This window comes from Mustela lutreola, chromosome 7, assembly GCF_030435805.1.
Source record: "Mustela lutreola isolate mMusLut2 chromosome 7, mMusLut2.pri, whole genome shotgun sequence".
Classification (NCBI taxonomy): domain Eukaryota; kingdom Metazoa; phylum Chordata; class Mammalia; order Carnivora; family Mustelidae; genus Mustela; species Mustela lutreola.
The window spans coordinates 67,793,090-67,817,965 of NC_081296.1; the positions used below are offsets into that span (position 1 = coordinate 67,793,090).

Below are 24,876 nucleotides of genomic sequence, written 5' to 3' on the forward strand. Positions count from 1 at the left end.
AAACCAGGCCCCCAGAAAACCCTCACCTCACACACCCTGTTTTCCAGGCCTCCCCCTTTTCCCAGCTCTTGTGCCCAGTGTTGTTACCCCCTAGGAGGTATGTAGCTCCCAGGCCTGATAAATCCTGAAGGGAGGGCAGGAGCAAAGACTCAGATACTCCAGGGAGCAGGCCTGGGGTGGGGGGATGGTGTACAGGGGATCCATGAACTGAGATGGAGAACAAGAAGAAAGATTATTTTTTTCCTCAGATACACATAGCTGGCCTTGTGGATAAAGCGGTGGGACACCAATGGCTTCTCTCAGATCAGCCACCTCATGACCATCGAAACCTTGAAACATTCCTCTCTGCCCACGCCCCCGTTTTCCATTTTTACAGCTCAGAAGAGGCCATTCCTCCATCTACATAGTAGTCTGATTTTCTCCACAGCCTTCTACATCCTTCGTTCTTCGCAGAGTCATTTACTCACAGCCTCAAAGACTGTGGAAACTGAGGCACAAACAACAGGATTCCAGGTTGTGAAAGGTCATTCCTGGCTCAACTAAGAGGACAAGAGAACCCCCTCACCTTGTCCTCCAATGGGTGTGCCTTCTGCCTTCTACCTTCTGCCTGTGGGAGATAGAGGCAGACTCTCCCTTCATTGGATAAGGAACTAGAGACTGAACTACAAGATGCTAATAAAAGAAAGTAGGCATGGCACAGGAATAGAACTTAGGGGACCTAGCCAAGACACTCTCTGGCTTTTCCACCAACTAGCTCTGTGGCCCTGTGCAAAGATTTTAACCTTCTGGTATTGAGCCATCTAACTCCTTTGTTACTTACCCTGTATTTTGAGAAGAATAGGGTGCATCTAAAGGCCTTTCCCACTCTAAAATCTGTGAAATGCACTCTCATTTGAATACCTATTCCCAGGTTTTCCCTCACCTTTCCACTGTGGAATACCTCCTCAGTATGGCAAAGAGCTCTTCTTTGGTTGCTGGGCTTAGGACAAGTGCCTGGTACAAGAAGAAAAGGAGTTGCCCCTGAGTTTTCTCTTGGCAGCCAGGACAGAGATCCATCTCCTGCCTTGTTTGTGCCTCCAGTACTGTCCACACATTGACTGGCAAACAACTTTGACAGGTGCACAAAACATGGTCCCTCCTTGCTGGCTCCCTCCACCCTGGATTTGCCCCCAGTCCTCCCCTGCCCTGACCCAGTAGGAAGGTCCTACCGAAGACCAGGGTAGCCTCCAAAGAGGGAGGAGGTGAATGCAGGAGACATGGTTGCTTCTGGGCCCTCAAGCTCTAGATTACACCCCTCCCACACACCCAGGCTCCCAGAGAACTCCGTGTCCTAGAGGAGGTCGCCATGTGATTTCCTAGACCCTTCCCAGAGGACCTTAATACTCAAACTCCTGTATTTCCTTCTTTCTTTCACTCCTGCATTCCCTCCTTCCCCTCCACTCATCCTTCCACACTTTGACTTTCTTCATCAATTCCCCCAAGATCTTCTCCTTTCTTCTCTGTTGGAGCTTTCCATTCTCTCTCTGAACTCTCCTTTTCTCTCCTCCTGGGCCATCCTTGAATCTGGCTGAGAGGAGATAAGCGATGGAAAGTGTCTCCTTTTGGTCTCCATCAGTATCAGAAGCAGTCTTTCTGGGACACCGTGCCACAGGGCACCCAACAGGCACTGGCCACCTGAGGACGATCTGCACCAGTGGCATTTGGGGGAAGACAAGAAATAACGTGAAATACAAACTTCGACTCAAAGCAGCCTTGCAGTTAGCTGACCACTAACTTGTCAAGTGTCTGAAGACCTGAGCATCCCGATGCCACCATGAGCACATCGCAGTGTGTGAAACCCTTGACCAGCAGCAGGGTTCTCTTCTCCCATCACAGCCATAGCTCCGGGTCAGGGGAGGTTCTCCTAAATCTGCAAAGGGAAGAGACTGCTTAAGATCACATCCAGAGTGTGACCAACCTGAGACTGGCTCTTTCTACCACCCACACTAAAACTATTCCAGGGTTTTCTAGATTTTACATCTTTTCATTTGATTGTATTCTCACAGCAATCCCGTGAGGTGGACAACAGCCCTGAGGAGGAGAAGCAGTAGTTCAAGGTGAGACAACCTGCTTTTATGATCACACAGCGGACTCCAAGCTTCTGAACTCCATAGGGGAAGGAGGAAGAAGGGCTGGGCGCCCCCGCCCGCCAGTAGCCAAAGGATGCTGCCCAGGACACCGCCAGGACACCCGGAGAGACTCAGGCCCCGCCCCCTGACCTTGTTCTCTGCCCGCTGGGGAGTGGGGAGCTTGGGGGAAAGAGGCCTCAGGTCGTTCCCGGGACAGAGTCCTCACTTAGGCACACGCCTTGGGGTGAGGCTTCTTCGGGAAGCTGATGGCCTTGCATTCAGCGCAGAAGGGGCCCCGGGAGCGTAGGAAAGCCCGGAAACCTGGAAGCCTTGGCCCAGGGATGGATGGAACGCGGAAAGGAGCCGGAGGGACGGGACGGGAGAGCGAGAGCGGGGCCATCTCTAAGACCATGGGGCCCGGAGGCGGGGCGACCCCTCCCGTCTCCTCGAGGGCGGGCACAGGGGGCCCACGCGGGCCAGGCCCCTGCTTTGTGTCCGCAAGGTCTGGGTTTCCCAGCCACCTGGAGGAGCGACAAGGAGCTTCCCGGCCCGGCAAGGGCCCTTGGAGGCCCGCGCTTTCTCTGAAAGTGAAAGGAGTGGGCGGGGGGCGCGGCCGAGGCGGGGCCCAGGAGGGCAGGCCGCGCAGGCTCCGCCTCGGGGCAGTCTCGAGCCGGGGGCGCCGAGCGTCTCCAGTCCTCGCCGCGGCGCGGGCTGGTGGGCTCCGCTGCGGCTCGCTTGCGGGGAAATGACCCTGCCCGGGGGCCCGACGAGCATGGCGCGGCCGGGAGGCGCGGCGCCCTGCAGCCCGGGGCTGGAGCGGGCCCCGCGCCGGAGTGTCGGGGAGCTGCGCCTGCTCTTCGAGGCGCGCTGCGCGGCGGTCGCTGCCGCCGCCGCCGCAGGGGAGCCCCGGGCCCGCGGGGCCAAGAGGCGTGGGGGACAAGTCCCTAACGGGCTTCCGCGGGCTCCCCCTGCCCCGGTGATCCCGCAGCTGACTGTGACAGCTGAGGAGCCGGACGTGCCCCCGGCCAGCCCCGGGCCGCCGGAGCCGGCTGGTGGCTGGCTCCCGGCCGGGGGCTCCTCGCACCTGCAGCAGCCGCGCCGCCTCTCCACCTCGTCGCTCTCCTCCACTGGCTCCTCGTCGCTGCCCGAGGACTCAGAGGACGATCTGCTGAGCGACAGCGAGAGCCGAAGCCGCGGCAACGTGCAGCTGGAAGCCAGCGAGGACGTGGGTCAGGTATGGGCCGCGGGGGCGGGGCCAGCGCGGGGCGCGGGGGCTGCGCACAGCAGACCCAGCTCGGAGCTGGCGGAGGTCTGACCCCGGCGCTCAGCTCCCTCCGCCAAGGTCTGACACTCACTTCTTAGCGGGGGCACTGGGGTCGCAGGGAGGCGCCGGGCCGACCTCCTGCCTTGGCAGTTTTCTCCGGGCTTCCATCGGCGGGTCTCGGCCCGGGCCCTAGGGCGTCTAAGAAGGAGAGGCGGGAGGAGTCTGCGACCTGCCGTGGGCACCAGGTGGGGCGGAGGTGCAGATCGTGACTTGCGAGCCGGGAAGTGGGGCCGGAGAGATCGGAGGGGCTTGGACTTGCCGGGCGAACTCTCGGAGAGAGAGGGGCGAACGAGTCTCCCTCTTTCCCCGCCCCCTCTTCCGCGCGGCGGCCCCACCTCCGCCGTTGCCACGGTTTCCCTCTCCTGAGTGGGAGTGGAGCGGCGCTCCAGGCTCTGCTCGGGAGCTGCCGCCGTCTGCTCCCCGCGCCCGCACGAGGCGTGGACTCAGAGAAGGGAGGGGCTCGGGGTTGGGGGCTCCAGCAGAGAGTGGAACGCAGCCCTTCCCCGCTTTACTGCTCCTAATTAAAGCCGGGAGAAGGTAAACTGAGGCTGGTCGCCTCTGGTAACCTGGCTGTTCGGGGCCAGGTTTGACCCCCGGATAACCCCGGTCAGGGTGCAGCGGAGTCATTCCTAGTGTCTGCCCCTTAGGGGTGTGCAGCGCCTGGGATATCCATCTTGTCCCCTCTTTTTAACCAAGGCCAAATATTTTAAATAACTACCCGCGGTCAGGGTGAAGGAGTTGCTCCAGATCCACGTTATGCAAGTGTCCCTGGAGCGGAGGGAGAGGCGAAGGGCGCCCCGCAGGCTCTGGTGGCTCCCGGCCCGCCCAGAAGGGCGGTTAAGAGCTGCGGACGCACGCGGGGGTGGCCTGGGCGCGGTGCGGAGAGCCCTGAGACGCGGTGTGGAGAGCCCTGAGACGCGGTGTGGAGAGCCCTGAGACGCGGTGTCCGCCTGCTGAACCCAGGCTTCGCAGCTCTGTCGGACTGGATGAGGCGGAGGAGCCCCTGTGACGACTTGCAGTTATCTGACTCAGTTACTCGCTGAAACTTACATTACCCAGAGGGCAACGTGATTTTTAAGGGATACAAGGGAAAAAGGTCTCCTAGAGCAGGAACACACACGCGCGCGCGCGCGCGCGCGTTACCCGCAGGTGTAGGGTGCTGGGAGTCCCTCTCTTCTCCCCCGGAGCTAAGGATACCCCGATCCGTGATCATTCCTAGTACAACCCCGGCTCCTACAGGGATGCGGGTGCCACCGAGGGATTTCCAGGGCGGTGGAATGTGGGGCAGTGAGAGGACTCCTTTCCCACCTCCTCCGAAATGTGGAGCAGTAGGTCTGGGTGGACCACTGCCCTGGTCCGATCTCTGACAAGCCGAGAAGCGGGTGCAGAATAAAGTACGCCAGGATCGCAGCCCCCCTCCCGCCCCCGCTTCCCTCTTCCGCCCCCAGTCGGAGCAGCTCCCGCGGCCCAAGCCTGCCTGCAACGTAGGCAGCCCGGCTGGGGTCAAGACTTCGGGGACCAGACGGCAGCTGTGCCCCGGGCGTCTTCGGTTGATCTCTCCCTCCCCAAGTTCCGCGGTCTTCCGGCCTGGCCAGGAGCTGGAGCAGATGGCTGCCGAGGGCCCTTCCAGCTCCAAGGCTGCGGCTCCCAGGCCTTCCCAACCCCCAGCCCGCCGGGGCCTCCCCGAAGGCAAACAGCCACGGCGGTGGCAGATAAGCCAGTAGCTGTTGACAGAGGCTGCCTGCGTCCTCGTGGAAGGGCCCGGCGCGGACTTTGCCTCGCTGCCGTCTGGGAGAGGCACAGAGCGCCGCCCAGGTTGCCTTTAGGGCTTCCCCCGATCAGAAACCGGAGGCCGTGGGAGGGCGGTAAAGGATGTGCCTGGGAGAAGGGTCATGCAGCAGCCCTGGGAGCTGCCGGCTGGCCAGCCCCTCACACTCACACTCGGGCCTAGGCACCTAACGTGCTAGCTCAGATCGAAAGGCCACCGAGAAGGCTCTGCCTTGCCTCTGCCTGGCATACAGTCACACGTGGCACATGGTGTCTTGAGTTATGTCTTGGGTTCACTCAAGACAGAGGCTCCATCTCCTAGGAGCACCGCACATTCTGTCCAGAGCCTGGGGCTGGGCTCCCTCTCCACCCCCCCTCCCAAAGTAGTTAGGACTGGGCAACCTGCATCCCTCCTGGGGCCCCTCTTCTAGAGGAGAAAGTTGTGGGCAGGGGAAACCCAGACACTTCAGGAGAGGAGTTGGGGACCTATCCCCAACAGCAGCTGGCAGGACTGTATTCTTAGGCCTTGTTTGCCTCTTAAAAAACAATGTTGGGGTGTTGGTGTAGCAGAAGACAGGTTGATTGGCTCCCCTTCCCTTGGTTCTCTTCTTTCAGGACTCCAGGATAGGTAAGGAGACCTCGATGCCATCCTGTCCTGGACCCAGAACTCCCACACTTCACTTTTCACTAATTATAGAGCTGAATTTAGGTTAACAGACTTCCTTTTTAAAAAGCAAATGCCCCTGGGAGGGTGAAGTCGTGGGTCACTTATACCTTAGTGCAAATCATTTTATAAATTTAAACTGATTGCTCTCACTACCCCACCACCACAGGGAGTGCTGATTTGATAGGGCAATGGGAACATGAGGAGGGTGTTGGGCTGGGAGAGGGCTTCAGCCAGAGATGGAGTGGTTAGAGGTAGGGAGTGGGAGTCAGGAGGTATAGGGACCAGGGTCCATTCCAGCAGAAGATACACTAAGTATCTGGTGTGATTTAAGGAGTCCTCAGGCCTTCCTTCCAAAAGCTTGGCTAAAGGAGAGTGGGAGGGTAGTGTCTAGCGGTGCCCTTCCCAGAGAGAGATGCTCCCCTGTGCAGCCCCAAGGGTGGAGACCAGAAGGGGCCCCTGTGACTTCCTCAAAGACTCACATAGTCAGCTCTACTGGGTTTTTGGCCCTAAGATGCCAAGATGCCTTTGGCTGTGAGTCGGTTTCCCAGACTAGGCTCAGCAGGAGGTCAGGGCTTTGGCCCTCTTTCCAGCTAAATTTCACTCTGTAACATAACAAATCTGCTTTCTGGTATCCATACAATAAAAGCCTTACCTGCTCAAAAATATCTTCCCTGCTGTTGTTCGTATGCCAAAATCCCCACCCACTGAAGAATGACTCTTCAAGAGCCTTTTTGGATACATGCATTTTTATCTGCATTCTGTTCCCTGGAGGAGGTAGCTCCCTAAGATGGGTGGTGGTGAGTTCATTGATGCTTGCATAAACTCCTTCCAGGTTTGGCCATATCCATCCGCTGGCAGGGGAGCTAAATCCTGTCCTCCCAACCTCAAGGGGTGGCTTGGGGGGAGGGGCTCAGATGAAAGCCCTTTGTAATTTGCAGGGCTGGAACCAGCCATAGTTGCAGGAACTAAATCCTCTTCTACTGACCCCACTTCCCATCTTCTGGCTCCACTCACTGCTCCTTCAAGATCCCAGAAGAAAGGACGGTGCAGTTCTCCCTTTGCACCTCACCCAGGGCTGTCTCGCTTTTCCACTGGGGTAACTACAGAACAACTGAAGGTCCCTCTAAGGACATTTGGGCCCCACTGACCCCAGAATTCTGCCAGTGGGCCCCTAAAGCTGCCTGAAACCCTACCATTAAACCCATTCTTTTGGATGAACACAGAGGTATCCATCCATCAGAGGGGGTCCCCAGGCTGATCTCAGTGTGTCCTGAGATAGCAGACATACCACCTTGTGGCTGCAAATTGCTTCAACTTATACAGAGCCATTTTATTTAAAAAAATAATAATAATTTATTAAATTTATTTTTTGTTTTTATTATTAAATAGTTTATTAAATTTATTAAATAATGATGTAGGACTCCATCCCTCTCCAAAGGCAGAGGCATAACAACTGAGCTACCCAGGTGCCCCTATTCTGTTTTATTTTAAGAAAAGCACCAGCTGGGAGGGGCAGAGGGAGAAGGAGAGAGAGAGAGAGTCCTAAGCAGGCTTCATGCTCAGCACAGAGCCCGAAGAGAAAGAGGGGCTGGATCTCCTGACCCTGAGATCATGACCTGAGCTGAAATTAGGAGTCAGACACTTACCCAATTCAGCCACCCCCAGGCACCCCCTTCAAAGCTCTTTCTCACCCAGACTCCCATTTGACCCCCAAAGGGAGTTTGGGCGGTAGCATGGATTCCAGAAACTGCCAGGGTAATCAGAACATGGGGAGGAGGTTGGGCTAGGAGAGAACTTCAGCCAGAGGCTGGGCTGCTTGAAGGCGGGGAGTGAGGGGATGTGAACTCCTCCAGGCCTTGACTTCCTTCTGTAAAATGGCAATAATGTTACCACAGCAGGCACTTGATGTTCATGTGCTCGATTTGAAAATCACAAGTGGGGGAAGAGGCTATAAGACGGCGCCGCTGAATACACATGGCACATACATCTTCCTGGAATTTTACTTGAGGATTTGGAGGTGGGAGAGTTTTATAATAAAACTTGGATTTATTATGCAGCAGAATGCAAACCTTGTATGTATTTAAAGAGGAAAAAAAGGGAGTTTAAAAGAGATGTCATGCTTCCAGTGGGCTGCTTCTGGCTACACCCCCAGATCCCTGGAGGTTGGACATGTGATCACACCCTAGTGTGCCATGTAGGAACTTCAGTAGGAAAACAGGAGCAATGCTTTCTGATGGAAGATGAGAAGCGCCTGGCAGGCAGTAGGCGGTCAGTAAATGGTGGCTCGTGTTATGGCAGCAGCTCCTATCCTCCCAGAGGAAACAGGCTCACACGGATGAAATTCTCACTTGGGTTCACTCAGCTAAAAAGTGACAGAGCCACCAGATTCCAGTGCTCTGTCACTAACCCCCACCGCCTCCCCATGGGAAGGGGCTTTCTGGTCAACAGCCTTCCCTTGCTTAGGCCACTGTACCTGTTCTCCCTCTCTCATTCACCTTCCTCTGATCAGGGAGGCTGGATTTCTTTCTTTCTTTTTTTTTTTTAAATGATTTTTTAAAAAGATTTTATCTATCTATTTGACAGAGATCACAAGTAGGCAGAGAGGCAGGCAGAGAGAGAGAGAGGAGGAAGCAGGCTCCCTGCTGAGCAGAGACCCTGAGATCACGACCTGAGCCGAAGGCAGTGGCTTAACCCACTGAGCCACCCAGGCGCCCAGGGAAGCTGGATTTCTAAGTTGAGTTCCAGTCCTTTAACTCTTGCAATGCATACATAACTTCTCTTAGACAAGCATTCCTGGGAGGAGGCAGCAGACACAGCATGGATGAGTGAACCTGTGTACTTCAGAGGTTGGGCACAGGACTGATGAGTCTTGGGTGAGAAAAGGAAAGGTCCAGAGTCTGAGAGCCTCTCAGGATTGGGTGGAGGCCAGAAGCAATGTTTGTGAGACAAGCGGTACACCAAACTCTCCACTTCCTCCACAGTTTCATGTGAGATGACAGGCTCTCGGGTTTCTGGGTCTGGATTAAGAAGACCAAGGGTAGGGGTGTCTGGGTGGCTCAGTGGGTTAAAGCCTCTGCCTTTGGCTCAGGTCGTGAGAGCCCCTGCATGGGGCTCTCTGCTCAGCGGGGAGCCTGCTTCCCTCTCTCTCTCTGACTGCCTCTGCGTGTACTTGTGATCTCTGTCTGTCAAATAAATAAATAAAATCTTTAAAAAAAAAAAAAAAAGAAAAAGAAAAAAAGAAGGGCGCCTGGGTGGCTCAGTGGGCTAAGCCACTGCCTTCAGCTCAGGTCATGATCTCAGGGTCCTGGGATCGAGTCCCGCATCGGGCTCTTTGCTCGGCAGGGAGCCTGCTTCCCTCTCTCTCTCTCTCTGCCTACCTCTCTGTCTACTTGTGATCTCTCTATATAAAATAAATAAATAAAATCTTTAAAAAAAAAAAGAAGAAGAAGAAGAAGAAGAAGAAGAAGAAGACCAAGGGTAGCCTGGCCCTAGCCAACTGGTGGGGAGGGAGATGGCCTCCAGGAACAGCAAGAGGGTCTTAGGAAGTCCCCAGTCATTCTTTTCCCAGGCCTTGCCAGGCTAGCTTCTCTGCTCTGGGCCTTTGCAAAGATTTGTTTTCATGTTTGTCTCTCTAAATGAGAGTAACCACTGGTCCAAAATGAATGAAACAATATCCAGATTTGTCTAGCTTCTGCTTCAAAAGGGGTCCGTGAGGGAGGCACAGGGGTGGGAGCCTGTCACATTAAAGCCTCATTTGCTACTCATAACAACCCAGTGAGAGTGATTATTTCCCATTTTACAGATGAAGAAACCGACCCTCAGAGAATTCTCAGGCCCCAGAATCTCCTGAGGCATTGTTAGAAATGCAAAAATTTTTTATTTCACCCAGACCTACTCAGAATTTCCCTGAGGCAGACCTGAGTGTCTGCATTTTTTGAACATGGGTGACCATCAGGTGATTCTCATGCTCAGGAAAGTTCTAAATCCTTGACAGAACACTTTAGTAACCTACCCACACAGCTGGAGAGCAGACCTGGGGTGAAAACCTTCTGACATTAAGTCCAGGGCTCTTTTCCGCAGGAAATGGAGAAGCTGGATGTCTGCCATCACCCTGTGCCCATCTCAGTATCCTTTGCACAGGCTCACAATACACTTTCCTTGAGTGAGGGAGTGATTGAATGAATGAATCATGGGGCCCTAGCTGCTTGCGGTGGCCTGGGGCAGGAGGAGACCCTACACCAAGGGAGGGAAAGCTTGTGCATTGCTGAGATGCCAACGTGCACTCCGTGACCCTGTCGCTTTCAGAAAAGCCACTGGCAGAAGATCCGGACCATGGTGAATCTGCCCGTCATGAGCCCTTTCAAGAGGCGCTACGCCTGGGTGCAGCTGGCTGGGCACACGGGTGAGCACAGGGCAGGCGCCGGCGGGGCGGGCGGGTGCCCGGGAAAGGAAGGGACCGGGCAGCGCTAACTGGTGCCAGTCCGCAGGGAGTTTCAAGGCGGCTGGCACCAGCGGGCTGATCCTGAAGCGCAGCTCGGAGCCGGAGCGCTACTGCCTGGCGCGACTCATGGCGGACGCGCTGCGCGGCTGTGTGCCCGCCTTCCACGGCGTGGTGGAGCGCGATGGCGAGAGCTACTTGCAGTTGCAGGACCTGCTCGACGGCTTCGATGGGCCCTGCGTCCTGGACTGCAAGATGGGCGTCAGGTACACGTGCCCAGCCTGTCTGGGCGGGGGCACAGGGCGGGGAGAAGCGCTCTCCCGGGTGCCCGGAACCGCGCGGGACGGGGTCCAGGTCTGCGTTCCCTCAAGCCCCACCTGCCTGCCCCTCCGCAGGACTTACCTGGAAGAGGAGCTGACCAAAGCCCGCGAGCGGCCCAAGCTACGGAAGGACATGTACAAGAAGATGCTGGCGGTAGACCCCGCGGCTCCAACCGAGGAGGAGCACGCGCAGCGCGCGGTCACCAAGCCACGCTACATGCAGTGGCGAGAAGGCATCAGCTCCAGCACCACGCTTGGCTTCCGCATCGAAGGCATCAAGGTGGGCCAGGCCCGCTTTGCTCTGCAGCGCCCTGCCCCCCGCCCTGCCCTAACCCCACCGCGGTCTGTGGGTCCTCCCTGTGGATCCCGGCCACGAGGCCTCCTCTGGCTGCCTTCCCGCCTTCCCCGGCAGCCCACGCCCTGGGAGGTACAGCCACTCTAGCCGGATCCTCTCCCCTCGAGCAGAGGAGAGGCACGGGAACACTGACACTTCCTGTCCCACTTCCTTCAGAAAGCCGACGGCTCCTGCAGCACCGACTTTAAGACCACTAGAAGCCGGGAGCAGGTGATTCGCGTCTTCGAGGAGTTTGTGCAAGGGGACGCAGAAGTGCTGGTGAGCGCCGGATTCTAGAACCCTGAGTTGTTGGGGAACCTGAAACCGAGGGTTGCCCCCTAGATCATCCGGTCTGGTGCCCTCACCTGTCACCCCCATCGTAGCATTTATCGCACCCGGGGGCTTATGTCTTCCTTACCATGGTATCCTCCAAGCCAAGCATGCATCGTGGCCCCTGATGCTAGCAGAGGCTCGATTAGTATTTGGTTAAGTCTGCCCTCCTACCCTATCCCGCCCTCTCCAGAGGAGGTATCTGAACCGCCTGCAGCAGATTCGCGACACCCTGGAGGTCTCTGAGTTCTTTAGGAGGCACGAGGTAAGAGGGGGTAGGTCCAGGTGCGGGGCCTGTGGTCTGTGAGGGCTACAGCGGGAATGGGATGGGGATCTTCTCCAGGAAAGAGCTGCGGCCTGACCATGTGGGGCTCGGCAGGTGATCGGCAGCTCGCTACTCTTCGTGCACGATCACTGCCATCGAGCGGGTGTGTGGCTCATCGACTTCGGCAAGACCACGCCCCTCCCCGACGGCCAGACCCTGGACCACCGGCGACCCTGGGAGGAGGGCAACCGCGAGGACGGCTATTTGCTGGGGCTGGACAATCTCATTAGCATCCTGGCCAGTCTGGCAGAGAGATGAGGCTGAGCCCCCGTTCTAACAGACCTTCGGCTGGGTCTCCGCCATGCATGCCAGCGAGAGACTGAAACCCCGCGGTGCGGGGCGGTTTACACTGTTCTGCAGGGCCAGGTGCCAACCACTATGGGACGCACTGCACGCGCTGGGGGCTGTCCCCCATACAAGACCCAGAGTTCCCAGAAACGATGGCACTAATTAACAGGGGGTGGGGGGTGGGGGAGGGGTGGCTGGGACAATGGGCTCCTTCCTGGGCCCAGCTCTTCTGAGGGGGCTGTATATCTCTTTAGAGAGGCCAGATAACGAATTTTATTTCGCAGGCACTAGATCTATTGGTCTAACCTCCCACACTACAATGGACAGCCTTTCCCAATAAAACTCAAAAACACCAGCTTTGGTGACTCAGGACTCCTCCCCTCCTTCCTCTGGTCTCTTTCTCACTTCTCTGGCATCCCTTATGTCCACTCAGATCACTGGAGGGTTTGCGAAGAGCTCTTTACTGGAGGCATCTGTAGGACTGGGGGCTGCCCAGATGAAGAATGCTCATGGGGGAAAGGTAATCCAGAGAAGGCTTCCCGCAGGAGGCAGTTTCTACCTCTGGTCCCAAAGATCAAAGGCTGGGAGTGGCCAAGCTCTTCTCCAGGAAGCCTGAGCAGGTTTCCAGGATGGAGGGTCCAGTGGTGCCAGGCTGGACACATAGCACAGACACATAGCCCAGACACATAGCACAGACTCCAGGGGACAGAAGCTACTGGAATAATAAGCTCCCTAAAAGCCTGAGGAAGAGTGCAGGGAGAAATCACTGTTACCCATAGCGCCTGAGTCCTCACCTTCGGGGCCCCTTGGGACCCGAGAGCCAAAGGGGGATTCCTCTGGATTCGTTTGGAATACCCTCTGAGGTTGGAAGTCCTTGGATTGAGGGGTTTTGAGGCTAGAGGGCAGGCAGGAGTCAAGGAGCCTCCCTCCCTAGCATTTTAAGCTCTCCAGATTCAGTTTCTAGGCATGTGGGGCTCTTAGGCCCTCCAAAGACCTGCTCTCCAACCCAGAAGTCCCTTCCTGCTCCAGGATGGGCCCCAGGTCCATTAGCAGGAGTGAATTTGGCACATCAGGGTCCTGTAATGGCGGGGCAAGAGAGCAGGGGACCACAGCGTTGTTCCGTGACTGCCCTCCTGACCCTCAAGATCAACATGGTCAAGGTGGGTCAGGGGCCACACCTGAATATGGTATCTGAGATGCTTCGAGATGCCAGCAAAACTGGGATGGAGTTCAGGCTGGTGCTGCCAACACTGGGTAGAGGCAGGAGTTCATCCCACCCATGGCTGTGAAGGACCTTTCTCTCTGGACAACACTCCACATTCACACAGGCCCTGGAGAGCCCTGGGGAGGGCTCATCCGTCCACCTCCAGCAACGAAGTACAGCATGTCCAGGTTGGTGCACCCAGGCTAGGGGATGTAGCCTAATGAGACTTCCCAGAGCACTACCCCCAAAAGATCTGCATCATGAGTGGAGGAAACTGAATGAAGCCCATCAGGCACAGCCCCCCCTTTCTCTCACATGAGTTGGCCCAAGGGTAGAGAGGGGGTTGGGTCGGTTATCACCAGGAGTCTGTCTTGGATGTGAAGATGCCCTCCAAGAAGGCCTCTAGGACATCCACCTGCCTGGCAGCCCTCTCTGTAATAAACAGCTCTTCGGGGAGGGAGGAGGACCACCATGAGCTGCTCAAGTGCCACCAGAGGGCCTGTAAACTCCCTTGGAGCAGCAGCCTTCCCCACCTCCCCAGACCCCACACCTGTAGATATCTCTTGCCATCCCAAAGTCTCTAATCTTGGCCACTCAGCTGGGCCCAGTACAGTTCAGCAGGCAGCTCCTGGCGGCAACATTCTTGCAGGCAAAACATCACCACCAGAACTCAGAAGCTCTTGCCCTGATCTGTTTCCATTAAAGTTATATGGAAGAGCAGTTCCTTGGGGAGAGGGTTGAGCCACTCCCCCACACCCTGTGAGTCAGGATCACTCCCAAAATGTGGATGAAGTGATTTTCTTCCAGGTAGAGGCAGACCGGGACTCTGTCTTGGGCCAGATGGAGCAGGTCACGCATGGCCAGAGGTAATGGCTGGCCCTGGGTAGGGCCGAGTGCATTAGTCCATGTGTGTTTTAGGACACAAGGACAGGGTCTTTATTATTATTATTATTTTTTTTAAGTAACACTTTACTTTGAAGATTTTTATTTATTTATTTGACAGAGAGAGATCACAAGTAGGTTGAGAAGCAGGCAGAGAGAGAGAGAGAGAGAGAGAGAGGAGGAAGCAGGCTCCCTGCTGAGCAGAGAGCCCGATGTGGGACTCGATCCCAGGACCCTGAGATCATGACCTGAGCCGAAGGCAGCGGCTTTACCCACTGAGCCACCCAGGCTCCCCTTTATTATTATTTTTAAAATTTTTTATTTCTAGAGAGAGAAAGAGAACATGAGCAGGAGTTGGGGGAGGAAGGTGCAGAGGGAGAAGTAGACTCCCTGCTAAGCAGGGAGCCCAACATGAGATTCGATTCTAGGACCCTGGGATCATGATCCAAGCTGAAGGCAGATGCTTAACCCACTGAGCTACCCAGGTGCCCTGCCCATCGCCCACTCTTCAGACAGGGTGTATAGATGGGCTCAGTGGGCTGGGAGAAGGGTCTTACCAAGTGTGGCTGGCTGTTCCTCAGGACACTCCTTACATCCTCTCCAGACATCAACTGGAGCAGAATTAGGCAAGGGGCAGTCCAGAGGCGGAGCCCCACATAGCACATAGTGTTCTGATGGCTGAACTTGCTGGGTGGGGGTGCACATATCCGAGCTGCCAGCAGGGAGGGAACCAGGCTGTAGGTTCCACAAAACTGGAGACAGGCTCTGTATCATTAGGGCTGCTACCTCTCACCCCAGGGTGAAGAGCAGCTGTCCTGAGAGGGAGTTCTGCTCCCACTCTCCGCCCCGGCTGCTAGCCCCAGGCGCACCTGATAGTGAGCCCTCCGTGAGGAAATCAGCTCATCCTGACCAGAGCAGAGTTCTGGCAGGGTCTGGGGAGGAAGATGGCTCCTGGGCTCCCCCAGACACTTCAGGAGAGTGGGCTGATCCTAGCTCCAGCAACTGTTCCAGAAGTTCCACCCCTCTCACCTTGACAGCCACCTGCAGGGGGCTGGGGTCCCCAGGAAGGCCAATTACCAGTCCCTCATGGACTTTTCCAAAGGTACCATGGCTCAGGGCTCTGTAGGAAAACAGGTTGGAAGGGCGTGGGTGGATGGGCCTGGGGAATGGTCCTAGAGGAGCTAGTGCCTACTTTCCCTTCTTGCCATCCCCTACATGCCCAGGTGGCCCTATCTGAGGACTCAAGTCTTTCAGCATCTCCCCAAGTACAAGCCCTACTGAGGCGATGTTGGCTGGCACAGAACCAGGGCAGAAGAGAGAGAAGGTATGGGCTCAGGGTGGAGGTGGGAGTCTATGATGGGGTTTTCCTTATGTCCTTGCAGACATCCTGGGTAGAGGCAACCCTTGCTCCAAATCATAGGGTCCCCGCCATCCCAGAATTGGGGATGACAGCTGACTTTGGACAGGTTACTCTGCCTTTTGGAATTTCTCTGACTTCTGTCTCCTCCACACAGAGGTTTGGGGCCTGATGCTCTCTATGAACCATAATTTAGCACAGCAGGGCACAGGATGGGAGTGGGAAGGATTCAGAGGGCATAGATTCTCAGAGGAGGGAAAGAACTTAACCAAGCAGGCTGACATTGGCTGGGGAAACTTCTGTAGGCCCTGGGGGCAGGCCAGGGCTGGGCCTAGCCATACCCCGCCTAGAAGTAGTAGGGGTTGAGGGCTGTCCTGATGATGGAGGTTCAAGGATTGCTCAGCGCAAGCTCAGGGCCTGGCAGCCTTGTCCCCCACAAGCCCTGACACTTCTTATGGTTCACTGAGGAAGAAGGGCAAACTCTCTACCTACTCATCTGGCCCACCTGCTTTGCCACCCCTCCACCCAGGACATCTCTCCAGACACCCATTAAGGCAAACGTCTTCCCTGGGCCTGCACAGCTGCTTCTACACTTAGAATCCCAGAGGAACCCATGCTGGAAGGAGAGATCTTGAAATCAGCCATGTCTGTCCCTGGGACCCCACACACAGCTCAGTGAAGAGGTGGGCAGCTTTGAATCAGCCATGCCTCCTGGATGTTCCTTACCCGGAATCAGGATCCCACACATCATAAGGAGTCTCAGTGTAGAGGTCACAATGACAATCACCAACAGAACCAGAGGGCCTGGTAGAGTGGGCAGGTCTAGGGAGAAAGACACCTCTCTGTCTTTGGGACAGAGTGGGAAGCTCCTCTCTGTCTTCTTCCCCAAATTTTACCCATACCACAAGATTCAGCCCAAGTGTTAACTTTTTCATGATGTTTTTTCCCCCACTGATCCTAGATAAAAGCAACCTTTCCCTCCTGAGAAACCCTAAAATATTTTAAGTCTCCCATGGCAATTGTCACGTTAATAGATATCTATATCTAAATCTAGATACATATCTGAGTGCCTGGGTGACTCCATGGGTTAAGAGTCTGCCTTCAGCTCAGGTCATGATCCCAGGGGCCTGGGACAGAGCCCTGCATTGGGCTCCCTGCTCAGCAGGGAGTCTTCTCCCTCTCCCTCTACCTCTCCCCCCTGCACTTTTTTTTTTCTTTAAGATTTTATTTATTTATTTGACAGACAGAGATCACAAGTAGGCAGAGAGGCAGGCAGAGAGAAAGAAAGGGGGAAGCAGGCTCCCCGCTGAGCAGAGAGCCTGATTCGGGGCTCGATCCCAAGACCCTGAGATCATGACCCAGCCGAAGGCAGAGGCTTTAACCCACTGAGCCACCCAGGCATCCCTCTCCCCCCTTCTCTTGCTCTCTCTCATGTGTGTTCTCTACCCCCTCTAATAAATAAACAGAATCTAAAAAAAAATAAATCTAGATTCATATCTAGATAGAAAAATAGGTAGGTAGAGAGATAGGTATCACCCCTCCACACTAGACCACTTGTCTACATGCTCCTTGAAGACAAAGCATATGCTGATGAAGCTCCAATCTCCTGCCCAGCCCTGGGAATGGTGCCTGGCACACACCAGTCATCTCTTCCAGTTCCCTTCTGCTCCTCCCAGCCCATGGCCCCAGGAGTCCTGACTGTGGACAAAGGCATTCATTTGGCTAACCAGAGCCCTGCCTGCCATTGGCAGTCTTTCAAAAGGCAATGACCAGACCTGAGGTGCGATCAGATCTCTACTTCTCCATGGCTCTCCATGACTGAGTAGAAGAATGGATATTGCAGGGTGAGGGTGGCAGACAGACACACTTTTCCAGCCACATGGTGAATTCTAGTCCTGGACTTTATTTTAAGATTTTATTTATTTGACAGAGACACAGCGAGAGAGGAAACACAAGCAGGGGGAGTGGGAGAGGGAGAAGCAGGCTTCCCGAGGAGCAGGGAACCCGATGAGGGGTTCGACTCCAGGACCCTGGGATCATGACCTGAGCCGAGGGCAGATGCTTAACAACTGAGCCACCCAGGCGCCCCTGGTCCTGGACTTTAGAACAATGAGCAGTACCTGGCATTTAAGAGGTGGGGGGAGGGTCTGGAGGACTTCTGTCAAGCCTGCATACTTCCTCTTCTGGGATCCTTGAGCTCACAGGTTGAGCCTGAGTAGGAGAGTACCCCAGAATGCCCCATACTGGCATCACAACTGACAGCCTAACTCTCGAGGACTCCTGTGTGTGCAAGAAACAGATAGTTCACAGCATAGAGCTGGTGGCTCAAATGGGAGTGGGTTCTGGGATTGAGGAATAAGGCTAGGCCAGGCTGAGAGGTGGGGGACAGGAGGGTTAGGGGCCAATACCTGCCAGAGGCTATAGGTAGGGTTCACTGCAGGGGTGTATGAGGGATAACCCATCTTCCCCATCAACCCAGAGGATATCACTCTCTGAGGCATCACCCCCTGGAAATTGAAAAGTGATAGAACGTTTGGCTACAAAATGGGGGGAGGAAGCGGCACACAAATGGGAAGTGAGCTTATGAATGGGGGGAAGCTGTTGTCTCCAGGTGCAACTAGTGTGGCCCTTTCTACGCTAGCATTACAACACAGGTGCTCCCCACTCCGAAGTGGGAGCCAGGAGCCAGACAGGTGGGTGGGAGTCATCAGCAGGAGCCTAAAGGCCTGGCTCAGGCTGGTTGGGACAACCTTGTCTGCCTGAAATCCTCTGACTTCATGTCCTCAGCTACAGAATGGGCCAGGCCCAATCCACATGTTCCATTTTTGTGAGAATGGAGAAGATGTGTATAAAGTACTTCTGAACAGGATGGCTTAGACAGACTCAAAGGCTTTCGCTCTTTACACCAGTGATTTCCAAACTCTGGAGTGTATTAAAATCACCCAGAGGATTGATTGAAACACAGAAGGCTAGGAGTGTTACTTAGAGTTTTTGATTCAGTAAGTTGGAGAGGGACTGAGAACTTGGATGTCTAACCATTTCTTAGGTGGTACTAATGTTACTGGTTCAGAAACCACACTTTGAGAACTATTAACTTAAATTACCCCTGCCTGGGGCACCTGTGTGGCTCAGTCAGTTGGGTATTGAACCTCAGGTATAGAGGGTATTAGGTATAGAACCTCAGGCACCCGGATCACCACCCACCTCCCCCTGCTCCACACTTGGTCTCCTAATTTCAGCTCAGGTCATGATCTTAGGGTGCTGAAATGGAGACCCAGGTGGAGCCCCCAGGCAAGACCCACCACACGCTCTGTGCTGGGAGTGGAGACTGCATAAGATTCTCTATCTGCCCTCAGCACCCCCTCCTCTCTCCCTCTCTCAAAAAAAAAAAAAAAAAAAAAAAAAAAGAATAAATTATCTAGGCCTTTCTGCCTCTCTGCTCAGTTTACTAATTTAGCTATTTAGCTAGCTCTAAGTTCCTAGGACTGCTGTAGAGCAAGGAGACCTGTTGTGATTAAAAAAAATAAAAAGGCTCAGATTTAAATGAAAATCTAGGGAATCCTGTCTGCTTGTGTGATTTGCAGCTTACTTGATCTCTTTTCTTTTTAAAAAGATTTTTTAAATTTAATTTTTTCAGTGTTCTAAGATTCATTGTTGCTGCCCACACCCAGAGCGCCATGCAATAAGTGCCTTCCTTAATATCCACCACCAGGCTCATCCATCCCTCCACCCCTCTCTTTTCTATTTTATTTATTTATTTATTTGACAGAGAGAGATCACAAGTAGATGGAGGGGCAGGCAGAGAGAGAGAGAGAGAGAGTGAGAAGCAGGCTCCCTGCTGAGCAGAGAGCACCAAGCGAAGCAGGACTGGATCCCAGGACCCTGAGATCATGACCCAAGCTGAAGGCAGCGGCTTAACCCACTGAGCCACCCAGACGCCCCAACCCCTCTCTTTTTTTTTTTCTTTTTTAAGATTTTATTTATTTATTTGACAGAGAGAGATCACAAGCAGGCAGAGAGGCAGGCAGAGAGAGAGAGAGCTCCCTGCTGAGCAGAGAGCCCGACGCGGGGCTCGATCCCAGGACCCCGAGATCATGACCTGAGCCGAAGGCAGAGGCTTAACCCACTGAGCCACCCCCTCTCTTTTTTAAAAGATTTATGAGAGAGAGAGAGGGCGTGCACGCGCTCACCAGTGGGGGAGGGGCAGAATCTTAAGCCGACTCCACACTGAGTGTGGAGCCCAATGTGGGGCTCAGTCTCATGATCCTTAAGATCAGGACCTGAGCTGAAACCAAGAGTCAGGCACTTAACCCACAGAGCCACCCAGGATCATCTACTTAATCTCTTGAGAGCTCTTTTTTTTTTTTTTTTTTTTTTTTTTTTAAGATTTTATTCATTTATTTGACAGAGACCACAAGTAGACAGAGAGGCAGGCAGAGAGAGAGGAGAAAGCAGGCTCCCCACTGAGCAGAGAGAGAGCGAGCCCGATGCGGGGCTCGATCCCAAGACCCAGCCGAAGGCAGAGGCTTTAACCCACTGAGCCACCCAGGCGCCCCTTTCCCAAGAGCTCTTAACTCTACTTGTCCTGGGGCCCTGAGCGGGGCTCAACCGCTTCCCCACCTATCCTTCAGAGGGTATGTTCTAAGGTTCCAATGACACTTCACCCTGGGAGCCCCTGAGCTCCCCTCCTTGAGAGCGCACCTACCCGGGTAGCCGCCAACTACTGCACCCGCACTACAGGCCCCGCCGCCGCCCCCGGAGCCCCGGAGTGCGGGCCCGCGCAGCGTACCCCAGGCCTCCGCGCAGCCCTGGCCGCATTCCGCCCCCTCCTGCGAGGAGCGGCCGGCCTGCGGAAAGTGGGACCCGCGACGTCCAGCCACCCCCTCCGTCTGCGGGGCGACAGCGTGATGGCCCGCACCGGGGACGGGGAGCACGCCCACCTCCCCCGACCCCGCCTCCCGCGCCCTCACCTGCGGCGCCGCCTTTCTCGCTGCTCCCGGGCGCCGCCGAGCGGTTCTCCAGTTTCTCAGGTGAGACCTGAAGCCGGCCTCGGTCCCCGCGCCGCAGGTGGGCCCGCTCTCCTCCTCGGGCCGCCTCCAGCCCGGGGCTCTAGCTAGGCGGCGTGCGGCTACCGGACCTGCGGCGCGCCAGCCATCGAGTGAGGACCGTCGAGTAAGGGAACGGACTCCAGGCAGGGCCCAGAGACCGGGAGCCCAAGGACCGGACGAAGAGCTTGTGTGGGCGCGCCCGCAGCCAGAAGCTTGGGACCCCAACGCGGATTGCTGGGGGCGGGAGCTGACCACGCTGAGGGCAGCACGTACCCCGCCACCCCCGCCACCCCTGCCGCCTTGCGCCCAGCGCCGTGACCCCGAGACCCCTGCGGCCCCCTCCGTCGCCGCGTGCTCCTCAGCGACCCAAGATTCTCCGAGGCAGACGAGCTCGTTCTCCGGGCTTTCCTGCGGGCAGCGGGCGCCAAATTCGGCGGGGCCCCGGACGCTCCCCTCACAGCGCGGGGGTCTGGACCTCGAGGAGCGACCTCGGTCTGCCCGGCCCTAGCCCCGGTGAGCTTGAGCTGCCTCATCCCACTGGCTCCGCTCGCTCCGGGACAGGCGTCCTCTCCCTGCTGCCCAGCTAGGATGTAAAGCGGCTCCCCGCGACCAAGGGAGAAGACGGCAGAGACGAAGACGCCGTGCGCCCGCGACAGGTGGTTCTCCGCGCCTTCGGCCCCCGCAGGTAGGTAAGCTGAGATCCTACGGAAGCGGGCGCGGAGTCCGTGGTCCTCGCTCTTTGGTCCTCGCGCTGCTCGCCTGGGGCACATGTTGGTGAAAAAAGCGGCTCCAGAATTTATCTGAGGGGCTTAAGAGGCTGTGGTTGATTTTGAAAAGATGGGGAGACTAGATCCGTACGCCAGATTAGATTTTACACTTATCTTAGGAGGCTTAATGGAGATGGGGGGGGGTGGTGTGCTCCAGCCACCGCTTAGCGCCGCAGCTGGTTAGGGGCTCTCCAGTGGCAAGCAACAGGCTCCTAGGTACTGGGCTAATTCAGTGGCGACCATTACCTCCGACCCTGGTTCCATTGGAAGAAGGGACAAAGTCGCTAGGGCCACACAGGGTTGTGGAATATATCCTACAACAATGTGGTCACCTGAGGCCTTCTGTCCCCTGACTTTAGAACTTCAGACACCAGGGTCACCACCCATCTCCCCCTGCTCCACACTTAGAGGTACTCGCTGGTGGCTGGCGCCCACCACACCTGCAAACCTTTCTGAGGTTCCGTGGTACCCATTGTCACCATCACTCTGCTGCTGGTGTGTGACTTGTTGCACTGTTTGTGTGGGTCCTTGCCTGCCACAGGCCCACGGGATGAAAACAGCCAAGTCCTGTCAGTGCCTTGGAGCAGGGAGGGAGGAAAGAGTCACAGAACATCTGACCTGGCCTGGTAAGGTGAGCAGAGAAGGGAGGGAGAGCCTGGAGCTCACCTGGAACTAGGGGAGAAACTAGCTCTAAGCAACTAGGTGGGGCGGTGACGTTCGCATCTTGAAGCTGGCAGTGACAGGGGCAAGGATGGCAGAAAAGCTGCCTGGGACCCCGAGTTGGAGCAAAGAATGGTTCCTGAAATGTGACAGCGAGACAGCGGGGTTGGGAAAGGGGGCCTGTGGTTAAATGGGGACAAGAGATAAAGATAGATAAAGAGATAACCTCTCAACATCTAGCCCTTGTCTCTTGTGGTCAGTCACGACGTTCCTAAACTCACCCAGCCAGGGCACACCAGCGCCTGGAAGCCAGCCCTGACCAAATCCAGTCACTGAAGTGCCTCTGGGTACCCACTGATACCTCTGTAAATTTCTCCCCTGGGGAGTCCTTCCCAGTGAATGACTTGGGGGCTTCCCTGAGTTTGGTCTTGCAGGCTCCCCAACCTTTCCTCAACCTAGCTAGGTGGTCTCACCCCCAGGTGCTCCTGAGACCCTAGGGCCTGTCCCTCCTTCCCACACTGTGTGATGGGGAACCTTGAATTCAGACCCGCGCTGTGCTTCTGGGCCCACTCACCAGCAGCACTGACCCAAAAGCACCGGCCTTGAGGGCTCCGGGTCTCTGGTGGAGCCACTAGGACCCAGTCTTCTCAATTACTGTTACCAAGCCTCAGAAGATGCCTCTAGCCAGATGTTTCCTTGACTGACAGGAGGTACTTAGCTGCTGCTTCAAGCCACAGCAGCCGTGACCCTAAGCAGTCCATGGCTTGTTCAGCCTGCCACAGATAGAGCTGTGGACTAAGACCATGTCACTTCTGCCTGACCACCCTACTTATAGCGGAGTCCAGCAGCTTGCTAGACACTGTCATCCTAAAGCCCGCCTGGCCACTTCCACCTCAGACCCCAGGATGCTGAAGGAGGGAAGGGCAGGGCATGTGGGCAGCAAGGTCCCTAAGCTTCCTGGAAGAGCCTTGTGAGCACCCCTCCCAGGGCTGTCTGGATCCCAAGGTAGGGGAAAAAGTGCCCCCTACCCTTTTGAGGCAGGAGGTGAAAAAAGGGGCAACCACACCCCAGATATCCTGCTCAGGCTTCTAGGTTTTTCTAGTTCTCACATCAGGAGCAATGGAGTGAGTGGTTCATTGGTGGTGGGGTGTGGGCATGTGTAATAACACATAGGAAGTGCTTTTTTTTTTTTTTTTTTTTTTAAAGATTTTATTTATTTGAGAGGAGAGAGAACACAAGCAGGGAGGAGGGGCAAGGGAGATGGGGGAGCAGACTCCCTGATGAGCAAGGAGCCAGATGCTGGGGTGCTGAGGTCAATCCCAGGGCTCTGGGATCATGACCTGAGCCAAAGGCAGACACTTCAGTTTAACTGACTGAGCCACCCGGGCGCCCCAGCAAGTGCTCTTTTAAACTGCCCCAAGTAAGGCATCATTACTCACCACTGTTTGTGTCTTTTCCCTACCTTTGTGACTGAAAGGCTGAACCTCCAGAAATCCTCAAACCCTCAGAAACATGAGTCTTTAGGTTCACTTCATACAACTCCACTGTCTTAACCCTTTGCACAATTTTTTTTTTTAAGATTTTATTTATTTATTTGACAGAGAGAGCGAGAGAGCGTGAGCAGTGGGGAGCAGCAGAGGGAGAGGGCAAAGCGGGCTCTCCACTGAGCAGGGAGCCCAATGTGCGGCTCGCTCAATCCTAGGACCCTGGGATCATGACCTGAGCCAAAGGTATGCTTAACCATCTGAGCCACCCAGGAGCCTCCTTTGCACAATTTCATACTATGATGGGGTAAAAGCCTGGATCCTGATCTCAAAGATCTAAGCGCTAGTACTAGCATTTCTAGTCAACATGATGGTGCACAGGTTGCACTGTTCTGAGACCATTTCCCCACCTATAAAATCCTATGAAGGGGAATTGCTCTGTAAACCACAAGGGACCCTATAATTGTGAAGGTCCTCAGCCTTCAGGTGGTCTTGTGTCTTCCTTAATTTTTTGTCCGAAATACTAATTTTAAAGGCTGAGGCCTATATACAAAGCACTGGGGAAAAAAAGTGATAGTGGTTAGCTACTTGGTTGTCTAAGACTATAGTGCTAAGTAAAGATACTACAGTGATTCTGAAAGCACTGTAGAGGACCCATGCTCTATTGAACTCCGTGGGTATCCCACTGTGAGGTCCCAGAATTTACTTGGTAACATTCCCCTAAGCCAGTGGTTCTCCAATTGTGTTAGGGCTTGGATAGCCCCATCAGCACCACCTGGAAATCTGTTAGAGATGCAAATTCTTGGGTTTCACCCTAGGTCCACTGAATCAGAAACATCCGTGAAGGGCTGGGCAGTGTGTTTTAACACATTCTTCCCGCAATTTTTGTCACATGGGTTTGGGGACCAATCTGTTTGCAGACGCAGTAGTTGCTTATAAAACCTATTGTATTATTCTGTGTCCAGCAGCTCTGTTCATGGGAAGTGGTTCTCTCTACCTACTGACAGGACACACTGCACTCACTCCAATGACCTGTAAACATGGGGGATCCCACACAGAAAATGACACTGTAAGAAAGCTTAAGTGTTAGAATTTAGACAAAGAACCGAAAAACTGTACCAAAAGAGATGAACCAATGAACCAGAGTTCATGGTGATCCACTCCTTCCCAGCTCTTCCTTCCCTGGCACCACTGAAGTCCACAATGGAGGGGGAGTTGTAGGACAGAACTATAGACTGTGTCCACTCCCCCCTCCTCCAACCAAGTTCATATGTTGAACTCTAATACCCAGTGTGAGGGTATCTGGAGGCAAGGCCTCTAGAAAGTGATTGGGTCATAAGGGTGCCACCCTCATGGGTGTCTTTATTAAAGAAGCCGCAGAGGACTCCCAGGTCCCTTCAACCATGTGATGGCTGTCCACGAACCAGGGAGTGGGCCGTCACTGGAGACCAACTGTGCCAGCACCTTGATTTTGGACTTCCCAGCCTCCAGAAATGTTAGAAATGAACTTCTGTTGTTTATAAGGCATCCAGTCTATGGTATTCTGTTACAGAAGCCCCAACGGATTAAGACA

At 55.1% G+C, this 24,876-nt stretch overlaps 1 protein-coding gene and 2 pseudogenes across 1 annotated transcript; 1 reads left to right on the plus strand and 2 right to left on the minus strand.

The window, feature by feature from the left end:
* The first annotated feature begins 2,753 nt into the window (after positions 1-2,753).
* ITPKA (inositol-trisphosphate 3-kinase A) lies at positions 2,754-12,272 on the plus strand. The gene is made up of 7 exons (XM_059181213.1): positions 2,754-3,342; positions 10,172-10,268; positions 10,354-10,570; positions 10,700-10,904; positions 11,136-11,237; positions 11,482-11,553; positions 11,668-12,272. The coding sequence occupies exons 1-7, from the start codon at positions 2,854-2,856 to the stop codon at positions 11,869-11,871; spliced, it is 1,386 nt and encodes a 461-aa protein (XP_059037196.1). The 5' UTR covers positions 2,754-2,853; the 3' UTR covers positions 11,872-12,272.
* A 589-nt stretch (positions 12,273-12,861) lies between these two features.
* On the minus strand, positions 12,862-15,244 carry LOC131837170 (leukocyte tyrosine kinase receptor-like; annotated as a pseudogene).
* A 1,767-nt stretch (positions 15,245-17,011) lies between these two features.
* On the minus strand, positions 17,012-21,416 carry LOC131836146 (leukocyte tyrosine kinase receptor-like; annotated as a pseudogene).
* Between the last annotated feature and the right edge of the window lie 3,460 nt (positions 21,417-24,876).